The sequence below is a fragment of the Gavialis gangeticus genome, unplaced genomic scaffold, assembly GCF_001723915.1.
Source record: "Gavialis gangeticus isolate Ggan-Ray unplaced genomic scaffold, GavGan_comp1, whole genome shotgun sequence".
Taxonomy (NCBI): Eukaryota; Metazoa; Chordata; order Crocodylia; family Gavialidae; genus Gavialis; species Gavialis gangeticus.
The window spans coordinates 132172214-132195296 of NW_017729022.1; the positions used below are offsets into that span (position 1 = coordinate 132172214).

Below are 23083 nucleotides of genomic sequence, written 5' to 3' on the forward strand. Positions count from 1 at the left end.
AGAGTGCGGGCAGTAAGGGTGCGCAAAAGGGGTCATATTCAATTCAGATTTATCCCGAATTGGGGGACAATGATTTGACTTGTTGATTCGGATCACTGTCCCAACTTGATTCAGCCGAATCCAAATCTGAAGATTCAATGCTGATTCAGAGAATAAGCGATTCAGCCATAGACACAGCTTTCATAGACATTAGAGCTGGAAGGGACCTCAGAAGATCATTGAGTCCAGCCCCCCGCCCAAAGGGCAGGAAGTCAGCTGGGGTCATAGGATCCCAGCAAGATAAGCATCCAATTTACTCCTGAAGGTCTTCAATGTAGGTGCTTGAACCACCTCCGATGGCAGGCTGTTCTAGACCTTGGGGGCTCAGACAGTAAAGAAATTCTTCCTTATGTCCAGCTTGAAACGGTCTTGCAGCAGTTTATAACCATTTGACCTCGTCATCCCTTGGGGTGCTCTGGGGAACAAACATTACCCCCGATACTGGTGGTCACCCCTGATAGACTTATAGGTGGCCATCAGATCACCCCCGAGCCTGCGCTTTTCCAGGCTAAAGAGCCCCATGGCTCTCAGCCTGTCATCATAAGGTCTGTTTTCCTGACCTCTGATCATGCGTGTGGGCTCTCCTCTGCACCCTCTCAAGCCTCTCCACATCCTTTTTGAATTGTGGAGCCCAAAACTGGATGCAGTACTCCAGCTGCAGCCTCACCAAGGCCAAGTACAAGGGGAGAATGACATCCTGGGATTTGCCTGAGAAGCATCTATGGATGCAAGCCAGCGTTTTGGTCACTTTACTAGCTGCAGCATCACATTGCAGGCTCATGTTCATCTTGTAAAGCTTAAAAAAAGCTTTAAATCTTTTTTCTATATACCTTGAGGTACCAGGCACAGCTTGCGAATGCTGCCATAGTGGGGCGCATGGAGCGTCCCACAGGAGGGTGGGGGGTCCCCTATGTGCTCTGCAGTGGACGTGGAAGTAGACTGCCGCCCCACACCCGTGTCCCCCCAGCTCAGCAACTGGGTGTGGGGGGACCGTGGGTGCTCCCCCTCTCCACCCCCCCAAGACCCAGGAGGCACCAGTTGCCAAGCCAGAGGGCGGGTCCCTTTTGCACTCTGCAGCGGACCCAGAAGTGGAACAGACGTGCTTCCGGTCCACTTCCAGGTCTGCCACCGAGTGTGCTGGGAACGCCGCCATGCTCCTTTGGGTTACTCCATCTGCCCTGCCATCGCAGCATTCACAAGCTGCCTGCTACCTAGAGGTATGTAGAAAAAACATTTAAAGGTGTGTCTATGTCCGAATCATTGAATCTCTCCAAATCTACTCAGAGGGTTCTGATTCGATTCAGAGATATTAAAGAGTCTCCCAACTCAATTCAGAGATTTGGCCACTGAACCTCTGCCAAATCGAATCAGCGACCAAAGCTTTGCATGGCCCTAGCAGACAACAGAACTGCCCCTACTCTACAGCTGCCCTGGGCAGGTGCCCTGGAGGCTTGAGGGCCCCTCAAGTCCCTACCCAGCTTTCCCCACTTACACAGAAGCACCCAGGGGAATCTCAGGGCATGTCTCTATAAGGAGGGAAGCTGAAGTTCCCCACTGAGAGATACCAACCCCAGCGGTGCTCCAGGGGTGCATTGCCATAAGCTGGGAAAGCCCACGTGTCCCGGTGTGGAGGCATGGAACTCAGGCACCTATTTACCAAGATCAGCCCCCAGAATCTCTAGAGACCCATATAAGTAAACAAGAAAATCCTGACTTTCTTCACTTCCCCAGAAGCACCCCTGGAGATCTCAAGGGCAGGTTTCCCTGCTTACCTAGACACAGCCCTGGAGATCCCTGTTAGCTTATGTATCTCATTCAGGTAGTCTATAAGGTGCATCTCTACCCTACCTTCTGCTGACTTCAGCTAACTACGTCTTGTTTTTATAAAACATGCATTTCAAAATTTTTTAAATGTTTGCTTAACAGGAATAGTTTGTTGTCAAATCCACCGCCATCCACAAGACTCATCATGAAGTCAATGTTCAAGAGTCCACAGGATCAAAAACATGCCTTAACACTACTACATTTGGTTTCAATAATGAAACCATCAAGAAAAATGAGCTGCCTGTTAACCAAGAAGTAAAACAAACTCAGTTGCTTCCATACAAGGACACACCAGAAAGAGACATACCTCAAAGAAGTCAAAGATTAATTCCAAGTTATCTGGATCCATGGTTTGTATACTGTATTCTGTCCATCGATCAGGCTGCAAAGCATACCCACAGTCTGGCTGAGAGTGCCGACTTTTGCATTCTGTATCAGTTATTAATGCAATGTCCAGGGTGTTTGCCATTTTCTGGGAAACAGTAGGAGATGTTTTATCTTGGTCATCATCCTCTTCCTCCTCCTCCAAACCTTCTAAAGTCAGCTTCACTCTATTCACCCAAAAGAAAAACAAAGCCAAATACCGGAAAGTTAGTTAACTATCTTCAGTGCAGAAACAACTGAAAATGAGGAATCTACAAAATGCATGGTTGGAGGACCTAATATAAATTTTATACCCTCTTGTTTTGGAAGAAATGCAGAGTACCTTCAAGGATTACACAGACTTCAAAATAATATAAGCATAATACTTCGCTACTCCTTTCATCCTGGGGCCATCACTCCATAGTTTTACTTTCTGACTGACTTTTATATATTTAAAGAGTCTCTCTTGCAACCAGGACACTTCACAAGAGTTAAAAGGGCTGGGTGAAATATCCAAAAAGTCTCAGTGAGGTAGTCTTCTTGACTGTCAAAGAAATAACAAGCTGCAGAATTAAAAAGGGACATTTTCAAAAGACTGACCACCAACATGGAAGGGCCAAGTGGGGCAACCAAAGATAAAAAATCCTGACTGAAAACAATGAAGTAATTATGAACACTATGGAGAGGGGAAGTCTCTGTGCTTTCCTGTAGGACCTACCCTGCAGGACAAAGATACATACAACAAACATGACACAGAACGAAAATAAGGACGCAGAAAGGCTGAATTAATGGAAATATATTACTTGCCAATACTTTTGTCAATCATGAAAACAAAAGCAGACTAATGAAACAAAGTATTTTTCAGGAGGAGGTCCATATAGACATTAAAGGGAAAGACAGGTTCCCAAAGAAAATACTGCTGACACAGAACATCGATATCAAGTCCTTACGAAGTTATTACCTTTTACTCCAACCCTGAAAAAGAAGTCACAATAACCCGCAGGTGACCACTGAGATATCCTACATTAGTTAAAACATTTTACTTGCACTGCTCCAACTATCCACCTGTCCTTAGATGATCTTTCAATGTACCAATACGGTACGAGCTTTACTATTAGAATAAGTGGATACACCAAAAACAGAGGTAACTGCTGTTAGCAGAGATAACTGCCGTTTCTGAAAGCATTCAGGACTAAAAATCCTGCTATGAGTGGATAACATGCACCCGTGTCACTAAACTTGAAATTTAGCCATCTTTATAAAGATAAGGATGATACTAGGCATTATCAAAACTATTTGAGATTAGACATGAGTATTGCAGACACAGAACGTAAGAGAGAAGCCCCAGCTAATTAAATAATTGAGCAAAGAAAAATAAGCCATAATGCTCTAGGCCATTGGTGAAATCTTAAATCCACACAAAGAAAGGCGTGTTCTCCCTTATATGAAGGCATTTGGTTACTGGAGAATGGTATCTTATTGCCACAGAGTCTAGGAAGTTGGTCTTTTGCTGAAAGTATTTGGCAGCAATTATACCATAGTAAGGGGTACCAAATTATTTAATGAGAAAGAAAAAGCTTTGACACACCAGACTCAGTACAGACCTTGTCTTTCAAGGGACCATTCAACGCTTTGTGAGAAAGGAAGACTGAAGACACTATACAAGGGCAGCCCACACAGGATAGCACAATATACTTGCTGGGTAAAGTTTGGGAGCAACAGCACCCCAAAACTTCTGGACAGACAAGAGAAGAGGTACAGAAGTACAAGGCTGCAGCATCACAGGGGGCCAAACTACAAATAACTGTTCCTGTGCAGAATGTGCTAGTAATAATACTGATAGTTAATGTTGGGGGAGGAAACAATAAGGGTGCCTAAGAGACTGTTGTAATATCCCTGTGGCTTAGGCATTTGCAATTTCAGGGGAGAAGTACCACTGCCTTAAGTCTTATTTATTTAAAGGAAATGCCTCCCCTCTTCCCATGATGGAAAATGATGGAGAGAAAGGAAAAATGAAAGTAGAAGTAGAAGGGGCAGAGAACTAAATTAATCCCATGATTCCAGGGCAGGAAGTATAAAATACTAAGACAACAGGAGATAAATCTCTGTCTCCTGGGGAAACCAATCAGTTTGCCTTCTTCCATATGGTGTTAGAATATTTATTTTGTCATTTTTTGTTTAAATAATACAAAGAGGAGCTTAGTAGAATGGTAAAATAACTTATGGAAAGTGAAAAGAAAGAAGTGAATCATAATAAGATAATTCTGAAATAGTTATTTTGTTTGAGTATACAGTTTCACACTTCTAGGCAAAGAAAAATGTCCCATTTAATATCAAGTTGAATATTTTATGAAGGACCCCAAGAAATTATGGAACTGAACAAATGTATCTGAGACAAGATTAGCATTTTCTCTTAAGTGACAGCTCTATAAATACATAGTATTAAAGTTGTATCAGTAGCAGTAGAACATGTCGGATCCTTACAGAACCTGGATGCTAACAAACACTGTTGCATTCAATGGAGGACCATCACTTAATTACTTACATACATATGATCGTGCATCTTCTATAAATAATTTTACAACTAAAGCTGTAAATGTTAACTAAAATGTTTAAGACAACTACAGTACACTAGCAATGAAAGAAAAAATTAACTTTAAAATAAATTACAGCCTCCGATTCACATGCTCTTACCTAAACCTTGATTTTTTAAATTTTTTCTTTGATATTGAGACAGGTGGTTTTTCAGAATAATGTAGACGTAATCTTATTTCAGTCTGACATGTGAGCCATCCAGAATCCAGAGTTTCAACCCCATCTGACAAAATAAGTATGATGAAAAGTAGTGTCAGTTATAAAACATCATAAGGAGCTTCAAAAACAAAATCAACATAGCTGAACAGAGAATACCAAAATCTAATTTTCTTCATTCTAGAAAAAGGTAGCTCCCTTTGGCATTGTCTTCCAAAACTTGGCATTAAGTGTCTTCAATAGGGCTTATTTGATGATGTGTCAGCAAAATTATTGGATTCATCCTTAACTTTGTCCTTCTCACTGCTAACCATCTTGGGTAGCAAATAAACAGCAATCAACACAAGTCTCCTTACATGACACCATTTTCAAAGGGAAACAAAGGAAAACAAGTAGGAACATGCAATCCTTGGGAAGGCTCCGAAAAAGAAAACTATTTTGAATTTTTTTTTATGGTAACACCAACTACCTGCTTATTTCTAGCCAAAAAAAATGGCCTGGGCCCTGGGGTGAGCTCACAATCCAAAAATCAGACAGTTAAACTAAGGTTCTGGAATTGGTAAACAATGTTTCTCCTTCTGCTCAAATAAATATTTTTGCTAGGACAACTGTAAATAACTCATCTTCAGGAAACTCGAGTGTTTAAGATGACAAGGGACTTTTGTGGCTGATCTAAGGGTAGACAGGAATCCTCAGCCTCTCTGCAAGGAAACAAGGACAGTATGCAACTATAATAATCAGGAAGCACAAAGCAACAGTTTCCTGACAAGATGCTGAACTAGCTCCTGCAACTTTGAAGAGCTATGACCAATAAGTGAGATTTGGTGTTGCAGTGAAGGGAAACAAACTGTGGGGAAGCAATTAAGAGCCAATGATGGGGAGAAAGGTGAAGAAGAACTGAAAAAATATATTGGAACAACTTAACCAACATGTGAAATGGGACAAAGTGAAGGGCTGAATTGGTTAATTTTACAAGGGGGCAAGGCACTGAGCAACAAGCAAAGGGTGGGTGTGCTAAAACAACTGTAAAGTGAGATTTTATACTAAAATTTGTGCAAGAAAGAAATTATATGCAAGGTACTCATGCTTGCATGTGTAATCACATAAGCAGATCTGTATATTTACTATAAGAACAACCCTATGTTCAACTTAAAGGTAATACATGTTAAAAAGAGTGCACCTCAAAGCAAGTTACAGAGCACAAAAATGTACAATATGTAAGACAATGAGAAAAGAGAAACCAGTGATGGCGATTCAGTGCTGAATCTGTGAAGTGACGGGTTTAAAACCTACTTAAGCTTTAACATTAATCAAACAAGAGAGGAAAATAAAGACCAGAATATCCATGCATCTTCAAAGCTTTTGTAAACATTACTAAGAAAAAAAGGTATAAAGAGGATATACATAGGACACTAACTAAGGATGGCAAAAGCATCTGTAGTATTTAGACTGTCTAATGGCAAACAGATTTAAAGATTAAACAGAATCTCTTCCAAAATATTCTCTCTCAGCCAGTTTAATGAAAATTGACATCCTTGACAGAAATATTCAACTATAACAGATTGGATAGAGAGACAATTAGACTTTTCCCCTTAAATAATTAACACAAGGTAAAAAGTAAAATTTATTTTTGTTGAAGATATGCCAAGCACTCCAGATAACATGTATGCTCATGTATGCAAGAGCAGTTACGAATATGGGGAAGACAGGGGCCACCCCACCCTCAAAAAGGAGAAATTACAGCACACTGTGATCAATGGAAACTCTCTCTAAAGTTCCTATACAAGCTGCAGTAACCTTCCAAAAATGGGAGTGCCATGTGAAAACAGCCATTAGAAAATCTCATGTTTAAACTACTGCTTAACATTTGAATACGTTTCATCTAACATGTGGCTTCTAAAAATATTAAGAAATGTTGATAAGAATTTTTTAGAACAATTAATGTTTTACTTACTATGAATCCCAAACTCTCCATCATCAATAATGAGCTCATTTTCTAGAATTGAAGAGGGGAGGAAAAAAGGAAGGAAACTACTTAATATTCATATTTTACGTAAAAAAAAACAAAAACAAAAAACACACAAATTAAAAAGTTCCACCTTTTCACTTTATTTCTAACAACTATCTCTGACAGAAGAAAAGTCGACAAAGAATAAGCATGTTTATTGCAACCTTTATAAAACATATGGTTTGGTTTTCTTGTAAAAATGGTGATTTTCTCAGCTTCCATAAGAAGTGTAAGATGCAAGCCCTTCAAACTGAAGTGTTCTGATCTGAAAGAGAGTCAGGTAGTTGGACAGTTTTGCTTGCATCATTCCAGTGTGTTGTATTATTTTGCTACTGTAATGCCTTGCTAGTGACTAAAATATTTCTAATGTTGTGTGTAGCTGACGTCTACAATGAATAATATCTATGTTTCTTGAAAGCATACAAGCAAGTTTTTCTGTTAAACATTTTTAAAATTCCTATAAATGTTTCTAAAGAGAGTCAGTCACAATAAAAATGCTTATTCTGTGAATCTGACATCTCTTTACCTGGAGGAGGATTTTCAAAGTATTTTGACCTTCACCTCACCCCCTCAAATAATAGCCAAAAGCTTTATAAATTGTGTGAACTATAATACACTGAAAACATTATTAACTTTTATTCTCAAAAGTCAAATTTTAGTACAATTGTCACTACAGCCAGATTTTGCATTAACTTAGAGAGAAATTTCTCAGACAGCAAAACCTCAGACAGCTCCTGATTTCTACTATCCAGATTTTACTAGGTTCAGAAAGTGTTTTTTCCTTTAAATTCCCCCCACAAAAAAAACTCTTACATTAAAGAAATACATCCCAAGGAGCTTCCACTGGGGTGTTAACTGTTAATTATTACATTTAGTACTTTATTTAAAATGTAAGATGCTTTTCTGAGAACTAAATATGCCTGCCTCATTAAGAGACTGTCTTTTAACCACTGAATTTAAAAGACAATGAAGCTGTGCATTTAACATATGATTTCAGCAATTATAGGGTTAAAAATAAATATTACTTGAAAATAATCAAGAAATAATAATGAAATAAGGCAAAAGCAAATTTATTAGGATTAAAGTTTAAATAACCAGTGGAGACCAGAATATTCAGTTACTATGTTATATAGGAAGACGATTTACATTTATTGCAGGAAGAGACATCTTTCACTGCTCTAATTCATATGCACTAATAAGCTGCAGTTATCACTTGTGGTACATGTGATTAGTCCTAACTTTACCTAAAGTCTAACTAAGTGTACACTCTCTCACTGAACCAATATAAGTATAATATAGAATAAACTAATACTGGGTAAGGAATTCTTGGATTTCTAAGCACAGATATAACAACATGCAAATAAATGCCATCTTATAGCTAAGAGGCAGACAAGGTTCTTTGGGTAAATGTGATATCTTTTATTAGACCAACACTCCTGATCTTATAGCTAATTAGGATCTGACTGATAAAAGACATTCTAAAGATGACTTCAGTTATTTTTAAAAAGAAAGAATACTGGATTTCAGAAAAGTCTTGGGAACTTTAAAAAAAATTGAACAACTAAATAAAATGCATATTTTCTGTCCCTACACCAAAGGAAAGTTCTATGATAAACCAGTTAACTAAGATCCCACATCTTGATTTATTTTAGGTGGATATTACTCATACCTATTTTAAAAGATGCCCCAATTTCTGGGTTTTTCCCTCTAAAAAGTTTATTATGCAAATTTTATCTGAAAAAGAATAGTGGTTAAGTTCATGCCCTCCCCCTCCCCACACCTTCTATGAAAACCATAAACATGGATCCTCAGTCTCAAAAGGGTAAAAAGCAATCAATAAATTTGGCAACACCAATTTAAAATCAATATAAGATGACTTTGAGGATCCTATTGTCTTTTATTCTCAAGCCCATTGTGTTTTTAAATCTTTTGCTTACGGTGTTTAAGCTTCAACATTTTTTTACAATATTGAGAATAAGGTCCAGGATGCATTTAGAAAAAACTGATACCTGTAAGACAATAATACTAAATTTAAATATTTTAAAGCTATAAATAGTTATCAAATCCCATTAAACCAATGTGCAGCATATTAGTAATCTTATGCATATGCCTCAAACAGATGCAGTTGATGCCCATACCTAAAGGGGTTATTGATCGTGGTTGTAGATGAGTCTCCCACTTGTGAACTATGACTTGGCAGGGACCATCGATAGTCTGTAATTTAAAAGTTAAATGTCTGGAATAATTTCTTATGTTATATTTGATTTTCTACCCACGATGATATCTGGGGTACTTCCAAGCTTAATTTATATACTGAAGAATGAAAAAAAAAAAAGAAAAAGATCAAGTTTACTTCTTACCACTGAGACTTGTAACAATGCTACCCAATACATTATGTCATACTATGACAAATTTGTGACAAATTGTGACTGGTAGGTGGAGAAGTTGAATAGAACTATTCAATTCTTAGGATTTTATATTTACTCCACTGAACAATTACATGCTCCTTCCAACAAGAAAAGCAACTAGTTGCTAAATTCATTACAGGCTTTTTTTTTTAAATTGGTACTGTAAGTTATTCATAAAAAGAATGTGAGATATGTTCCTTCAATTCTAGCTAATTAGTGCTCTAAAATATCATAACACATTTTTGCAACTGAAAAGTTGCACAGATACCCCTCCTCCCCCAAACTGTGTTCAGCTTAGTATTCAAAGTCTGTAAGGCAAAAAGATCTCAATTATGCCAGATGGCCTGCTCTTCTGTATTGCCCTCATTAAAATACAAACAAAATCAAGGTCAATTTACTTCTCTTCCATGTAGGAAATAAAAAAAATTATACTGCTTAGAAGGTAAAGCAAAAAGGGGGACATAGAGGGATGACAACCGGTGGAAGGAAGTCAAGAGATGCAGCAATTTTGGTGAACACCACATAATATTAAAATATTTTACACAGCTGGTCCATGGCCAAAGGAACAGGTATCATGGAACAGTCAAAAAAATGGGGTTGAAGTTGTTTGGCTGCAGGATTAAAATTTACAACACAAAACTTGCTACCAGTGAAGACCTTTCCATTCAGTTCTGTTTAGAGCAGAGTTAAATATTTTTCCTCAAACTATGCCAACCACTGGACACAAGACACTATGTCACTACAGCAATGTAGCACTGGCGGCACAAACCATGATGCCAACGCTACTGCACAGTAGCATCGGAAACGACCCATGTGGTGCCAGGACTATGCAGTAAGAGTGGTTACTGCACTGTCATTTAGTACTTGCTTAAACAAGTACTAAATGACTGCACAGTAACAACTGCGCAGTCCAGCACATGTGTAGATGTGCCCAGTGTGAGCCAATACACGGTTTTAATCACTATACTAGACAGCCATTTGGGTACTGAGAACAGGAACTGTTCCTAGCAGAAGAGAAGCAAGAGAACTTTAAAAAAGGTCCCTCATTTAGAACTTTTAAAGAGAATCCAACTAGCGGTAGACATACGATTTGTGATTTTGTTGAATCAAAGTCTCTATTAAATAATGTGTACTGAATTGAAACCCTCGATGCCTAAAGATATTTTCCTGCCTTTTTTAATCACCTGCTTTCCCTACCAATGAATGGTAGTCATCTCTTACCACAGAAACTGCTGTTGGCTATTTATAGTGCTTACCATTCAGCTGTTTTTTTGGTAAATCACCCTGGATTTAAACAAAAACCAAAACCACATACATCCTTACCTCCTATAAAATAATGTAAGCTCCAATACCAATTTGTCTCTGAAGAACAGAGTCAAACAAGAACACTGCCTAAATTACTTTCAGATTAACAGAAACAATTTACCAATATGAAAGGGACAATTTAGACAAGCTGGGGAGTGGGGGGCAGGGGGTGGGAAATCAATACCAATAATGACTTATGAGAAAAGACTGGGGGAATTGGGCATATTTAGTCTAGAGAAGAGAGACTGAGAAGAGACTGAATAGCAGCCTTCAACTACATGAAGCGGGCGTTTGAAAGAGGATGCAGCTAGACCGGGGCAGGCAATTATTTCAGGCGGCGGGCCACTTACCCAGTTGTGGCAGGCTGTTGAGGGCTGCATGGATAGCTCTGCCCCTTGACAGATGACCCACCTCCCGGTCACCATCTTGGGACCAATGTCCCAATGTCTTGGGACCAATGTTTCAGGGCCAGCACTGGTGGAGACCAAAGTGGGGCACAGGCTGGCAGGGGTCTGGGGAGCCAGGCTGGGCTGCACCAGCAGGGAGAGGGGGGAGCTGGCCCGGCTCCACAGAGCGCCTGCTGGCTGGGACCCCTGTATTCCTGCCACCCAGCCCGCGCCCTGGGACACCAGTGTGGATCCCACGTTCTTGCTGGCTCCCATGCCCACTCGCACCCAGTGCCCCCCCAGCTCCATGGTACAGGCCGGGGGCAGCGCACAGCCCCAACCCCTGCGCGCCGGCGGGGAAGAAGTTGGTGCTGAGCAAAGCGAAAAGCAGCCCCTCACCCACCCCATGGCCAGTACAGGCAGCCCCATGTCGGCTGCAAGTGGCTACAGAGCAGGGCGCTGGCCATGGGGCGAGCGAGGGGCCACTTTTCCCCACGTTCAGCACCAGCTTATAACCTGGCCCTGCTGCCAGCCTGGGCTCCAAGCTGGCTCCAGACTCGCCCGTCGGGGGCCGCAGCTGCGGCCCCCCCCCACTTGCCGCACCATGCAGTGTTGGCTGCTGCTGCCCACCTGGAGCTTGCGTGCTGGGCAGCCCAGAGGCAACAGTGGCAAACACTGCCCGGCACAGCAAGTGGGGGGGCTGCAGCTTCTGTCACCACGCGCTCCCCTGATGGGCATGGCCAGAGCCAGTGCGGTGCCTAGGCTGGCAGTGGGGCTGGGTTACAAGGTGATTCAGAGCTGGGGGAAAGCAGCCCCTTGCCCACCCCAAGCCCAGCGCCCCATCCTGCAGCCTACCTGGAGCTGCCTGTGCCTTCTCCGTGAGTGGCTGCAGCATGGGGCGCTGGCCACAGGGCAGGGGAGAGGCCACTTTCCTCTGCACTGGGAAGGAGCCTGGGGGAATAAACTCCTTCAGGACCGTTTCAGGCTGGACATAAGGAAGAACTTCTTTACAGTCCGAGCCACAGAGGTCTGGAATAGACTGCCACCAGAGGTGGTTCAAGCACCTACTTTGAACACCTTCAAGAGAAATTTGGATGTTTATCTTGCTGGGATCCTATGACCCCAGCTGACTTTCTGCCCCTGGGGCAGGGGGCTGGACTAGATGATCTTCTGAGGTCCCATCCAGCCCTAAAGTCTATGAAATTTATGAAAAGCTGAGCGCAGGGAAAAGCAGTCCCTCCCCCACCCCGTGGCCGGTGCTTCCTCCTGCAGCCGCTCACAACCCATGGAGCTGTCCAGAGCAGGCACAGGCAGCCTCATGCGGGCTGTGAGCGGCTGCAGCATGGGGTGCCAGCCACAGGACAGGTGAAGGGCTGCTTTCCCACCGCCTGCACTCAGCTTTGCCCTGGGCCACTTTTCTCCAGGCTCCTTCCCTGCCCAGGGTCCTCCCCTGCCCTTCCCTCCCCCCACTTCCACCTTACCTGAGGTTCTGGCACTGCTGGGGCAGCCACGTGCTGGGGCTTCCGGCTGGGGGGCGGGGCAGGGCCAGGCAGGCCCTGCTGTTGTGGGAGCCCACCAGGCTTCCCCTGGGTCCTACTGCCTTTGGTTCCAGTCATTTTTGACCGGAACCAAGGGCAGATAAATATTAATTTTCTAAATTTTTTAGGGGCCCTGTGGGCCGGATAGAATGGCCTCAAGGGCCCACGGGCTGCATTTTGCCCACCCAAGCTAGACTGTTCTCAGTAGTGGCAAAACAAGGAGCAATGGTCTCAAGTTGTAGCAAGGGAAGTTTAGGTTAGATTACAAAGAACTTTCTCACTAGGAGGGTAGTAAAGCATTGGAACAGGTTACCCACAGAGGTGGTGGAAACTCCATCTTTGGGAGTTTTCAAAACACGGCTAGACAAAGCTTTGACTGAGATGATCTAGGTCGGAATGGTCCTACTTTGAGCAGGGGGTTGGACTAGATGACTTCCTGTGGTCCCTTTCAACCATAACTTTCTATGATTCTATGAATTACATATCTGAAGATTTTAAAATCTTCATGGCACAGTTAACCAATTTAGCAGCAACTAGGCTTTCTTGAAGTTGTCAGGGATATATTACCTATTTAGGCTTAGGATTAGTTAATGCAAAAAAACAAATACCGAAAGATCGCCACATGTTCCATAAATCTAGTGATCTCTTTAGCATGGCTGAAAGCAATTCAAAATTCACACTGACCTCAAAGCTGTATGTACCCCACTTGTAAAACACTACTCCTGGATAAATATGCATTAACTTCTTTAAAGGTAAAACAGATGCATTTACAAAAGAAGCAGTACGGCACTATTAATCTTTTGACAATGTTTTCCTAAGAAAAAGAAAGAGAAAGGAAAAATAGCACTGTCCAAAGAGTAAACTGAAAGTAACACTCAAGTCAAGTTTCTTCCCTGTCTTCTTATAGCAGAGCCACACTTCAGGCTGCAAAACAATTTGGATTCTCACATCTGAAATCTTTGGCAGCCAGAAGAGGGCAGATGTCTATACCTGCTCCCACCAAGTAAACTAGCAACCTCTGCAACAGTCTATTCCTTTCCAGATGCAGAGTATCTAAACAAATTGCTTTGCAAGGACCATAATTAAATGAAAGTGGATCTAATATAACATGCTTAGCATCTAAAGGGTTTTCTTTAACCAAATGGTGTTACTCACTTGTGGAGACATTAAAAATATAGAGCTTTTTAATAATGCCTCAAGTAGATACAAACTGAAGCAACCAGAAACTAACTTCAGGTTTCAAAACAATAAAAAGTAGTTAAGCTACCACAGCAAACAATAACAGTTCCACATTTCTCATTAGATCAGCTGGAAGGAGTATCTTGGGAGTTTATAAATATAGTTCCTCAGTTACACAGACAACTAAAACTGCAGTAAACCATTTTTGAAAGTCCTGATCCAAGACGACATCACAGATAACAGACACTAAGAACATCAGCAGGCCCAAAAAGATCCCTGACCCAAGTACACTTCTTAGAGTCTAACCTAAGCTTTACTGCATATTTCCAAGAACGCTGATCTACCTAAACATGAAGTAGCTGAATGCTTTGGAAGACTGGCCTACAATTTTGAGGGCTGCACTTCTCACTCCACTGATCTTGATTTTTGTACTACAGTAGTAGACAATACACAAGCATGTCAGCTGACTTTTTTCTGAAGCTAGACTGTGGGCATAAAAACCACATATTTAATGCATCTAACCCAAATTACTACATTCACTTGAATACGAGATGACCCCCCAGATTTATTTTTCCTGCTGTAGCAGTGAAAAAGAGACAAATTCAAGGCAAACCTCCAATAATTAGATTCTATACCTGGAAAATAACAACAAATTTATAAATTTTCCATAAACAGAATCTAATTATTGGGGGGTCATCTTAAAAACAGGATCATCTTCTATCCGAGTAAATACAGTATTAGGCTACTAAAGCTTTTGCTTACTGTTTGTGTTCCAGGCAGTGATTTAACAAACACACTGCCGTAGCACAGATGCAGTAGAGATTTCCCTTACTGCTAGTAATTTAGCAAAAGCTAAAGCATTGTTTCTGTCTGCTATTGGATGCCATCTAACAATTTTGCCAGTAACTATAAAGTCTGAATTTAAAATTAATCTTCTGAGTGCATTACATATCACTAGATTTATTGACTTCTTTAAATTCCAAAGATAAATGCAAATCTCAATTAAAACTTTATGACCACTAATGTATCAAATGGTATTTCTAACAATTAAAAAAAAAAAATGAATGGGGGGCATATGTAAGTTTTCAAAGCTCGACTACATCCTCTCACAGATTAATCCCTGCATGTGTCTTAGAAAGAAGTGGGCCTAAATGTGCATGTGTATTGACTGTACAGAAAAAGACCACAAATTTATAGAATAAATAAAATATATCTTCACATCAGTGAGCTATTTAAAAGTACTTCATTAAATTAATATAACAGTACAGAATATGTATATATAGAACTTACACATGCATGCATAACAATGTTCTAAAATGGACTTTTTTTAAAGTATCAAACTGAAAACCTATTACATAAAACAAAAATGGGAAGACCCTTGCAGCAAAATGAGCCTTAATAGAGAAAAATTTCAGAAACATATTGCAGACTTCCAAGATAAAAGCCAAGCTAGTACAAAAAAGTAGAAAGCAAGTAAATGCACCGCTTTAACAAAAATGTGTATTTACTGTATTGAGAAAAAAATGCACAAAGATGCTTCTTGAAATAACTTTAATATGCTTGGAATTAATTCAAGCTCTTTTCTGTGATATGGACATGCATGAATTTTTATTTTTTTGGCACAGAAAACTGTCAAGCACATGAATGGTCATTTCTATTTTATGAAGGGAAACCAGTGGTAATAAAATGCAAAATAACTTCCTTGGGGTTGTTCTTACTGGTATTTTATAAATGCTTCAATATAAACACCTCTTAACTTGACATCGTATAATATTTCAGCTAAGTAAAAGATAATGCACAAAACAAGAATTTACAAATTAGGGAAAAGATTTTTCAACATTTCCTAACTTTGGATGTTTGTTATTACCATCTTTTTCTGCAATATGTTTTTCTAATCCACCCAAGTAAAAAAATGTCAGTTCTCTAAGCTTTTATGTCCCAGAGCTCTAGGTGAGTCACCATACACACAAAGCTCAGTATGATTTGCTGATTCAAGAAAATGGAGAAAAGCATGTTTATGGAAGTGATTGATAACCATGAACCACTTTAAGCTGGATCAGTTCTTAGCACTGTTTAATATATATTCATAAATATAAGCTCAAGTATTACAGCATAACAGTATAAAATGACTAAGCATGCTATGGAAAAAAACAGCCTAACGCCTTATTTTATTTAGAAGATGAAAGATTGGTGTATAGCATTAAAATAATTACTTATGTGCTTTTAATCACAAGTGAAGAATTTTTCAGACATTAACTACAATTTTAAATTAATGCAGCTGTAGAGATCACAAGCCCCTCTAATGCAAAAATTAACTAAGAGTATTAAGTCAAGCAGCAGGAAATCTTAAGAGAAATTCCAATGATTACAAATGCTGTTTTGAATTTGAATGTTAAATGACAGTTCTATTAAAATAGATCAATCAGCAACTTAGTATTCTCTATATACCTCCCTCATTTGTGGTGTGTCTTATTTTTTGTTCTGTAAGTGGCCCCCTCAACTTTACTGCATCCATGAGCAATTCAACTAGAAAAACATTTCTAACTAGAAAAAAAAAAAAGAAATGTACAGTACAGAAATTCCTAAATCATACATTTAACTAGGTGCATTTTATAGAGTTTGCTGTCTGGAGCCGACTTCACCTGGGTTTTTATTTACAGAAACTATTTACTCTGGTATTCCATAAAATTTATACTTACCTTGGCAGCCTCTGCATCACACGGTACAAAGAGCGTGCACGATACAGAGCACCTACTCAAAGAAACACACTCACCAATACATACTGTGAAGTTTTACAAATATTACAAGGGAAAACGTGTTTGACTATCAACAATTCCTTGCTAGTTCGCTTTTATGCTAAGTGTGCTTTTCTAGTTTGATGTTGCTTACATTCTAAGTATTAGGGCATTTTAACTATTCAATACCAGAGTTGTTATGCCTTAAAATAAACCTACTTTGACAGAAGTTTCATAATGATATTTTGATCATTGTCCCTCCTCTCTTACTCCCCAGAATAACATTTTAAGCATGTTTAAGTTAGCCTGATTTCACATGCTGTAACCTAACAATAGTACATGCAGTATCTTTCACAGTAGATGTAAACTGGGCTCATTTTACTGAAGGATTTCTCCTCAGATATCTTCTAATCCCTCCCAAAATGCCAAGACCACTGAATTTTTTCAGCCTATTTAACTCTGACAGTGATTTAGAGCATCTGAGAAATACAAGGATGCCTGGATCTGTGGTCCTTCTACACATTTTTATTACCATTGAACTCATAAATGTAAAGACCGAAGAATTGGGCCCAGGATGAACAGTTACTAGGGCTGTGCGAAGCTTCGATCCCCAATTTGATTCAGCAGAGATTTTGGTGGCTGAATCCCTAAATCTGTATCAAATCAGGAGGCCCTTTAATCTCTCCAAATCGAATCAAAACCCTCCAAATCAATTCAGGGAGATTTGGCAATTCGGATATAGACAGCTTTAAATGTTTTTTCTACATACCTCAAGGTACCAGGCAGCTCATGAATGCTGCAATGGTGGAGTGGATGGAGTGCCCCACAGGAGCGCAGGAGGTCCCCAGCGCGCTTAGCAGCAAACTCGGAAGTGGACCAGAAGCACTTCTGGTCCATTTCTGGGTCTGCCGGGGAGCATGCAGGGGCCCCCCCAGCTCAGCAACTGGTGCCTCCTGGGTCAGGGGGGGGACCCCAGGGTCCCCCCACAGCTGATCACTGAGCTTGGGGAGGGGCCACAGGGGGTCCCCGAGTGATCGGTGGCAGATCTGGAAATAGACTGGAAGTATTTTCAGTCCACTTCCCAGTTCGCCACCAACCATCTTCAGATTCGGATTAAGCCGAATCGAAGCAGGGACAGTGATTTGAATCAACAAAACAAATCACTGTCCCCAATTCAGGCCAAATCTGAATCAGATACAACCTGCTTCGCACACCCCTAAATTTAGTTACTGTATATTGGTAGAATTAGCAAGTGCAAAGAGATAACTAGATGGATCTGAGTCATTTCTCTTCAGTGTTAGGGGCTGCTAGGAAACGCACCTAAAGAAGGACCTGGCTCATGCTCCTGCCATGATTATATGTTCATATGCGTTATTTGGAACCCTCTCGTTCCTAATCCAAAGACAGCTTCTTTTGAACCCCAGCACAGTTACTACCAATATAGAGATGGGCTGTCTGCCTTCTAGACCTTCACTGGCAGGTTCAATGTGAATCAAACCAAAAACTATATGCCTTTTTAATTTATGCAAACACCTGTATAAAAAGCTCTGCATGACAGTACAACTGGAAGTGGTAAATGTTCATTAACTGCATAAGCCAAAAAGCAGTTAATACTTGATTTTTTGGACAAAACATTCTTACTATAAAAACAACGAATGGGGCAAGCAGAATTTCAGCATGTTTATTAAGTTTACATTAATATACTGAAATACTCTTGTCCTTTTTAAAGTATGTGTTAAGTAACTAGATCATTTTTATCTTTCCAGACTGTAAGTAATAAAGGATTTAATAAGTTATTTAAGCTCTAGACTATCCTCATGTATTTTAATGTTACTGAAAGGATAAAAGGACAGTAATTCTGAAAGAGGGAATAGAATGGTCTAGACTAAATACACTTCAGATGTAACAGCAGTATGTCACAGACTTTAAGGATAATGTTGCACGTGTTCCCCCCAAAAATTAAATTTTCATATAGTACAAACCTAACATTTTTAACTGGAGTAAAAATACATTCCTTACAAGTTAAATTGAAAAACATTGTTAAATTAAAGGCTATCTAAATTAAAAAAAAAAAAAATCATACATACCTTGGGCTCTAAGAAGCACCCTTTAAAATATCGATACTGAATAGCATCTCCTCTAGTAAGTTCTACTGTAGCTTTCCATAATATGCTGTGGAAGAACAGTTTAAAATATTTTATTACATTCATTTTTCTGAAGTTTTTTTTTTTTTTATATATAGATCCAAATCTAGATTTCAGCTTAATGTATGCTTAAAAAAACTTGAAAAAGTTGCTACACTTAAGACAGCAAAGTTTTAGGAAAGCAAGCAAAAACACGCTTATTTGAAAATGACAGGTCTTACCAAAGCCATTTTCTTTTGTCAATTTTTTTTAAATGTTGGATATAGTTAAGTCAATTCAATAAGTCATCCTGGACAGAATGGAAAGCAAATACAAATATGCAAATACACCAGCATTCTTGCATCTTGTAGAGAATATGTGAGTTTATGTAAAGATATTTTAAAATGGTTTGTGACATAAAAGAAACTTTGCAATATCAAAACTAAGGCACGGCAAACTTGTTACTGCTACAGCCATTCACTATCAATGCTGCACTGAGCCATTCAAAAAGATATGACATTGAGAATGCTGCTCTAACCCATGCATGCAGCACTGTCAGCCTTTACATAAAAAGCAAGTCTGCCGTTTAATTGCAATCAGACATGTATGCATTTCTCCATAGATATGAAAATAAGCCTTGGTGTAGTTATACAAAAAAGCTGTCTTAATCAACTTAGGCACCCATGGATAAAGTACACACTTAGCATTTATACTGCATTTATCATCTGTATATCTCACGAGCTTTACAAAATGCAAGAATTCTCAGAGCCTTTTAACAAATGGGAAACGAGACAAAAAAGGTTAAATGACCTGTCCCAAGTTCACACAGAAATCAATGTCAGATTTACAAAAAGATCCCATAAGCCCTGACCCTCTGCATTACAATGGCAGAGTATTATTGAAGAAATATCCTAAATGTTCCACTATTTTATTTACAAACTAAGTAAATTATGTTAATGAATCAAATTAACTGTGAATGGAGATTTTATAACAAATCTTAACAACGCAGTATTGTACAGATTTAGAAAGAGAATGCAAGTACCCAAAAGATTTTATAATACAATACTTATTAACTATGTTTCAGTGTCAATGACCCTTAACAGCACTATTATAAAATAAGTTTTGGCAAATATTATCCTGAGAAATGCTATTGCCTTATTTTAGCTGATGGCATCATTCTAAACTAAGAAAGGACATGTATTACTTTAGTTACACCTCCACCATATTCTAATTACTTCAGCAGACACCTTGTGTTTAAAAATGTTGGGCAAACATTTAGGCAACTTAGATCAAAATTCTAGAGAATGTTATAAATAGTGTACGTAGTTTTTAGAGTTTGAGTCCAGGGTCAGAATGAGCATTAGCTCAGTATCCTTAAAAACTTACCACCCGTCAGCATAAACATCTGGATGAAGAATTACTGCAAGCTGAGGATTCCAGTTGCCCAAAGAGTTGCAGCTCCCACATACTGCTATAACTTCTCCTAAAAACAGAATCATCTTTACTAAGGCTTATCTTTCATTAGAAAGTATAGATAGTACTACAAAGAATTTAAAACCTTAATTTTCAAGATAAATCAGACCACGCATTCAGCACTCACTGATTCAGTTTCAAACATTTTACCACAAGATTACCATGCCAAATCCTCCAGCAACACTGCTGTTCAAACACATCTGGAAAGAGGACAGGTAGATTTTCAGGGCAATGTTCTTAATGCCAGGTCAGTTTTCTTAACACTCATTTAAAATGGTTTACATTTTCTTAAGCAGACTTTATGCCCAGTAAGTAGGATAACCATATGTCTCAGTTTGGCTCGGACAGTCCCAGATTTTGTAGGCCATCCCGGTCAATTGGTGAAAATGGAAACAAAAGTCCCTGTTTGGCACTACCCTTCCTGCTCTGCCCAACCTGGTTCCTCCTGAGCAGCAGCTGGAAGCAAGAGGGTGGACTGAGCTGGACACTGCTCTTCCTGCCTGGGATGGAGGGAGAGTTGCTGTGAACGCAGGCTACTCATGTGTGCATGCGTGCAGTGCCCTGGGCAAACTTGTATTTTGGTGCCTTTTGGCACCCTCCTGAGCAGTGCCTGGAGGTGGGGGGCAGGCTGGGCTGGGCACTGCTGGGATGGTGAGGGGGTCAGTGTCCCAGATTTCCTTAAAAATACCTACCAATAAGTAACAACTAATCTGTGTTTTAAAGCAGTCTCTGTTTGTGTCACCTATCTACCTCTGAACCCAGGTGGATCATTCTGGCCTGCAGCTGGCAATGGTTGCCTAACGCTGTATTAGATTATTTAAAAGTGAGGCCCAATGCACTGAGAAGCAAGCTGGAAAGTACTGATCTGTCAAATGTACACATTAAAAAGACACCACAGCTTTTTCCCCACAGTACTATTAGATAAAACCTGCATTCTAATTCTAAAACTGGACAGTCAAATCCTGCCTCTTGAATTTACTGTTTGCATGAATTTTATACTCTTCCTGGTTTCTTTATTTTCTAAACCTGGTAGAAATCAGTAAATTAAATACTTATCACTCAGAAATATACAGCTCGCCAGGGCTATATTTAAAAGACAGTGATAATGATGTCTAACCTATTTCTCAAGGTTGCTGTAAAGTTTACTTAGCGTTTGTAAAATGCTAGAAGAACCTCAGATAAAAGGCGTAAGAGAAATGCACATACATAATGTACCTGAACTGATATTACTTTGCTCAGTACAGCTTCCTTTATTTGCAGGATTTTTCTGGGCTTTTCATATAGACCAATTTAATTAAGGATTAATTAACTTTTCATGATGAACTCAAATGAGTTTTTCCACAGATGGAATTATAGAAAAGCACAGCTAAAAAGGACCTCATGAGGTCATCTGGGGAAGCTCTTCAGTCAAGACAGGATCATCTCTGACTAAACCATCCCAGTTAACTGTCTATCTAAGTCTGCTCTTAAAGCAACCTGAAGAAGAATGGCTCTTATTTGAAAATTTACTAACTTTATACCAAAAATACAGCTGGTTAATTAAAAGATATCACCCCCCAAAATCCTTGCCTCTTGCCTAATTCCTGGACCATCACAGATACAGCATCATTCTAAGGTTACCATAACCTGCTCTTGAAAATTTACAAGCATGGAGATTCCACTACCTCTGTAGTGAGAATCTTCAACCTAAATTTCCTCTGTTGGGGAAGCAAACCAGTATGCTTTTTTTTTTTTTTTTAAATAAACAGAAGCACACTTAGCTCATACTCTTGTCTGGTCCACTGCAACTCCCTGGTTCATCTCTACAGTACTGGAGCCTAGCCAATTATTCCTCAGTCTGTATTTGGGCATGCAATTATTCCATCCTAAATGCAGGACTTTGGACTTGTCCTTGCTGAATTTCATCCAATTGATTCTGGACCAGTTCTCCAGTTTATCCAGACTGTTTTGAATCCTAGTCCTACCCTCTAGTGTCTGGTTTTATCAGCTATCTGTTAAGTGCACACTGCATACAACTTGGTGTTACCTGCTATTTGTTAAGTGTACACTCAATCCCACCCTTTAAATTAGTAATGGAGATATTACACAATACCAATATGTGATAGTACCCCCCTCTTTCTACTTTTTCTAAAACCTTAGGAACAGTTCTAGGGTGGATTTACAATTGGTTCACTCTCTCATATCTTCTATGTATTTTAAGCTGTAGGAAAAACAATTTAAGAGAAAATGTAACATGATTATTTTTGGAATATGCTACTAGAGAGCAGGATTTCTAGCACACAGGCTGGCACAATCAGTGACAAAGCCAATGGTTAAAGTTGATCAAAACGTGAGAAGAAACTACCAAACTGCAATAGGAAGAGGATGGACATGCTACCCCAGGAGCTTCTCTCCAGTCCTGTTTTAATTTTGGTGGCTGAATTCACAGATCTCCATGTCAAACTGTTTTGTCAGACTGTTGTGACTGCATGAAACAGGAACGAGAGCGCTGTCTTTCTCCAGTTCTTATTTTATGTTATGTCCATTCACAGTAATACCCAAGTGCTTATATACACGAGAGAAAAAAACATAACTAGAAGCAAATCATATTTTCAGGCATCAGATTGGATAGCCAACATAATTCAATTACCATATTTACTTGAATTTATGATGACTTCCCCCATAATTAGATTCTATATATGGACAACTTATACATGTGTTATAGCTTTCCAGGTATAGAATGTGATTATTGGAGGGTTGTCTTAAATTTGCTCTCCCCTGCCCCAACTGCTATAGCATAGAAAACAGTGGCTGATGGGGTCAGGTAGCCCCTTTGCCCTCTGTCCCATCAACTTCCTCCCCCTGTAGCCTTCCTACCCCCTGCCACCTGCACCCCCCACCCCCAGCTTCCCACATTCTCTGCCCCATGCAGCTACTCCCCACAGTTTCCCAATCTCCTCCCAATTCCATTT

At 39.8% G+C, this 23083-nt stretch overlaps 1 protein-coding gene across 2 annotated transcripts in view; it reads right to left on the reverse strand.

Annotated features, from left to right (window-relative positions):
- GPCPD1 (glycerophosphocholine phosphodiesterase 1) overlaps window positions 1–23083 on the reverse strand; it is a 65881-nt gene that overhangs the window by 20505 nt on the left and 22293 nt on the right. For both annotated transcript variants that reach the window (XM_019516199.1, XM_019516200.1), the window contains exons 3-8: window positions 20046–20142; window positions 18624–18708; window positions 9124–9199; window positions 6932–6973; window positions 4921–5044; window positions 2171–2414 (exon numbers count right to left, since the gene is read on the reverse strand). In XM_019516199.1, the coding sequence (XP_019371744.1) occupies window positions 2171–2414; window positions 4921–5044; window positions 6932–6973; window positions 9124–9199; window positions 18624–18708; window positions 20046–20142 (668 nt within the window). The remainder of the gene's footprint in view (window positions 1–2170; window positions 2415–4920; window positions 5045–6931; window positions 6974–9123; window positions 9200–18623; window positions 18709–20045; window positions 20143–23083) is intronic.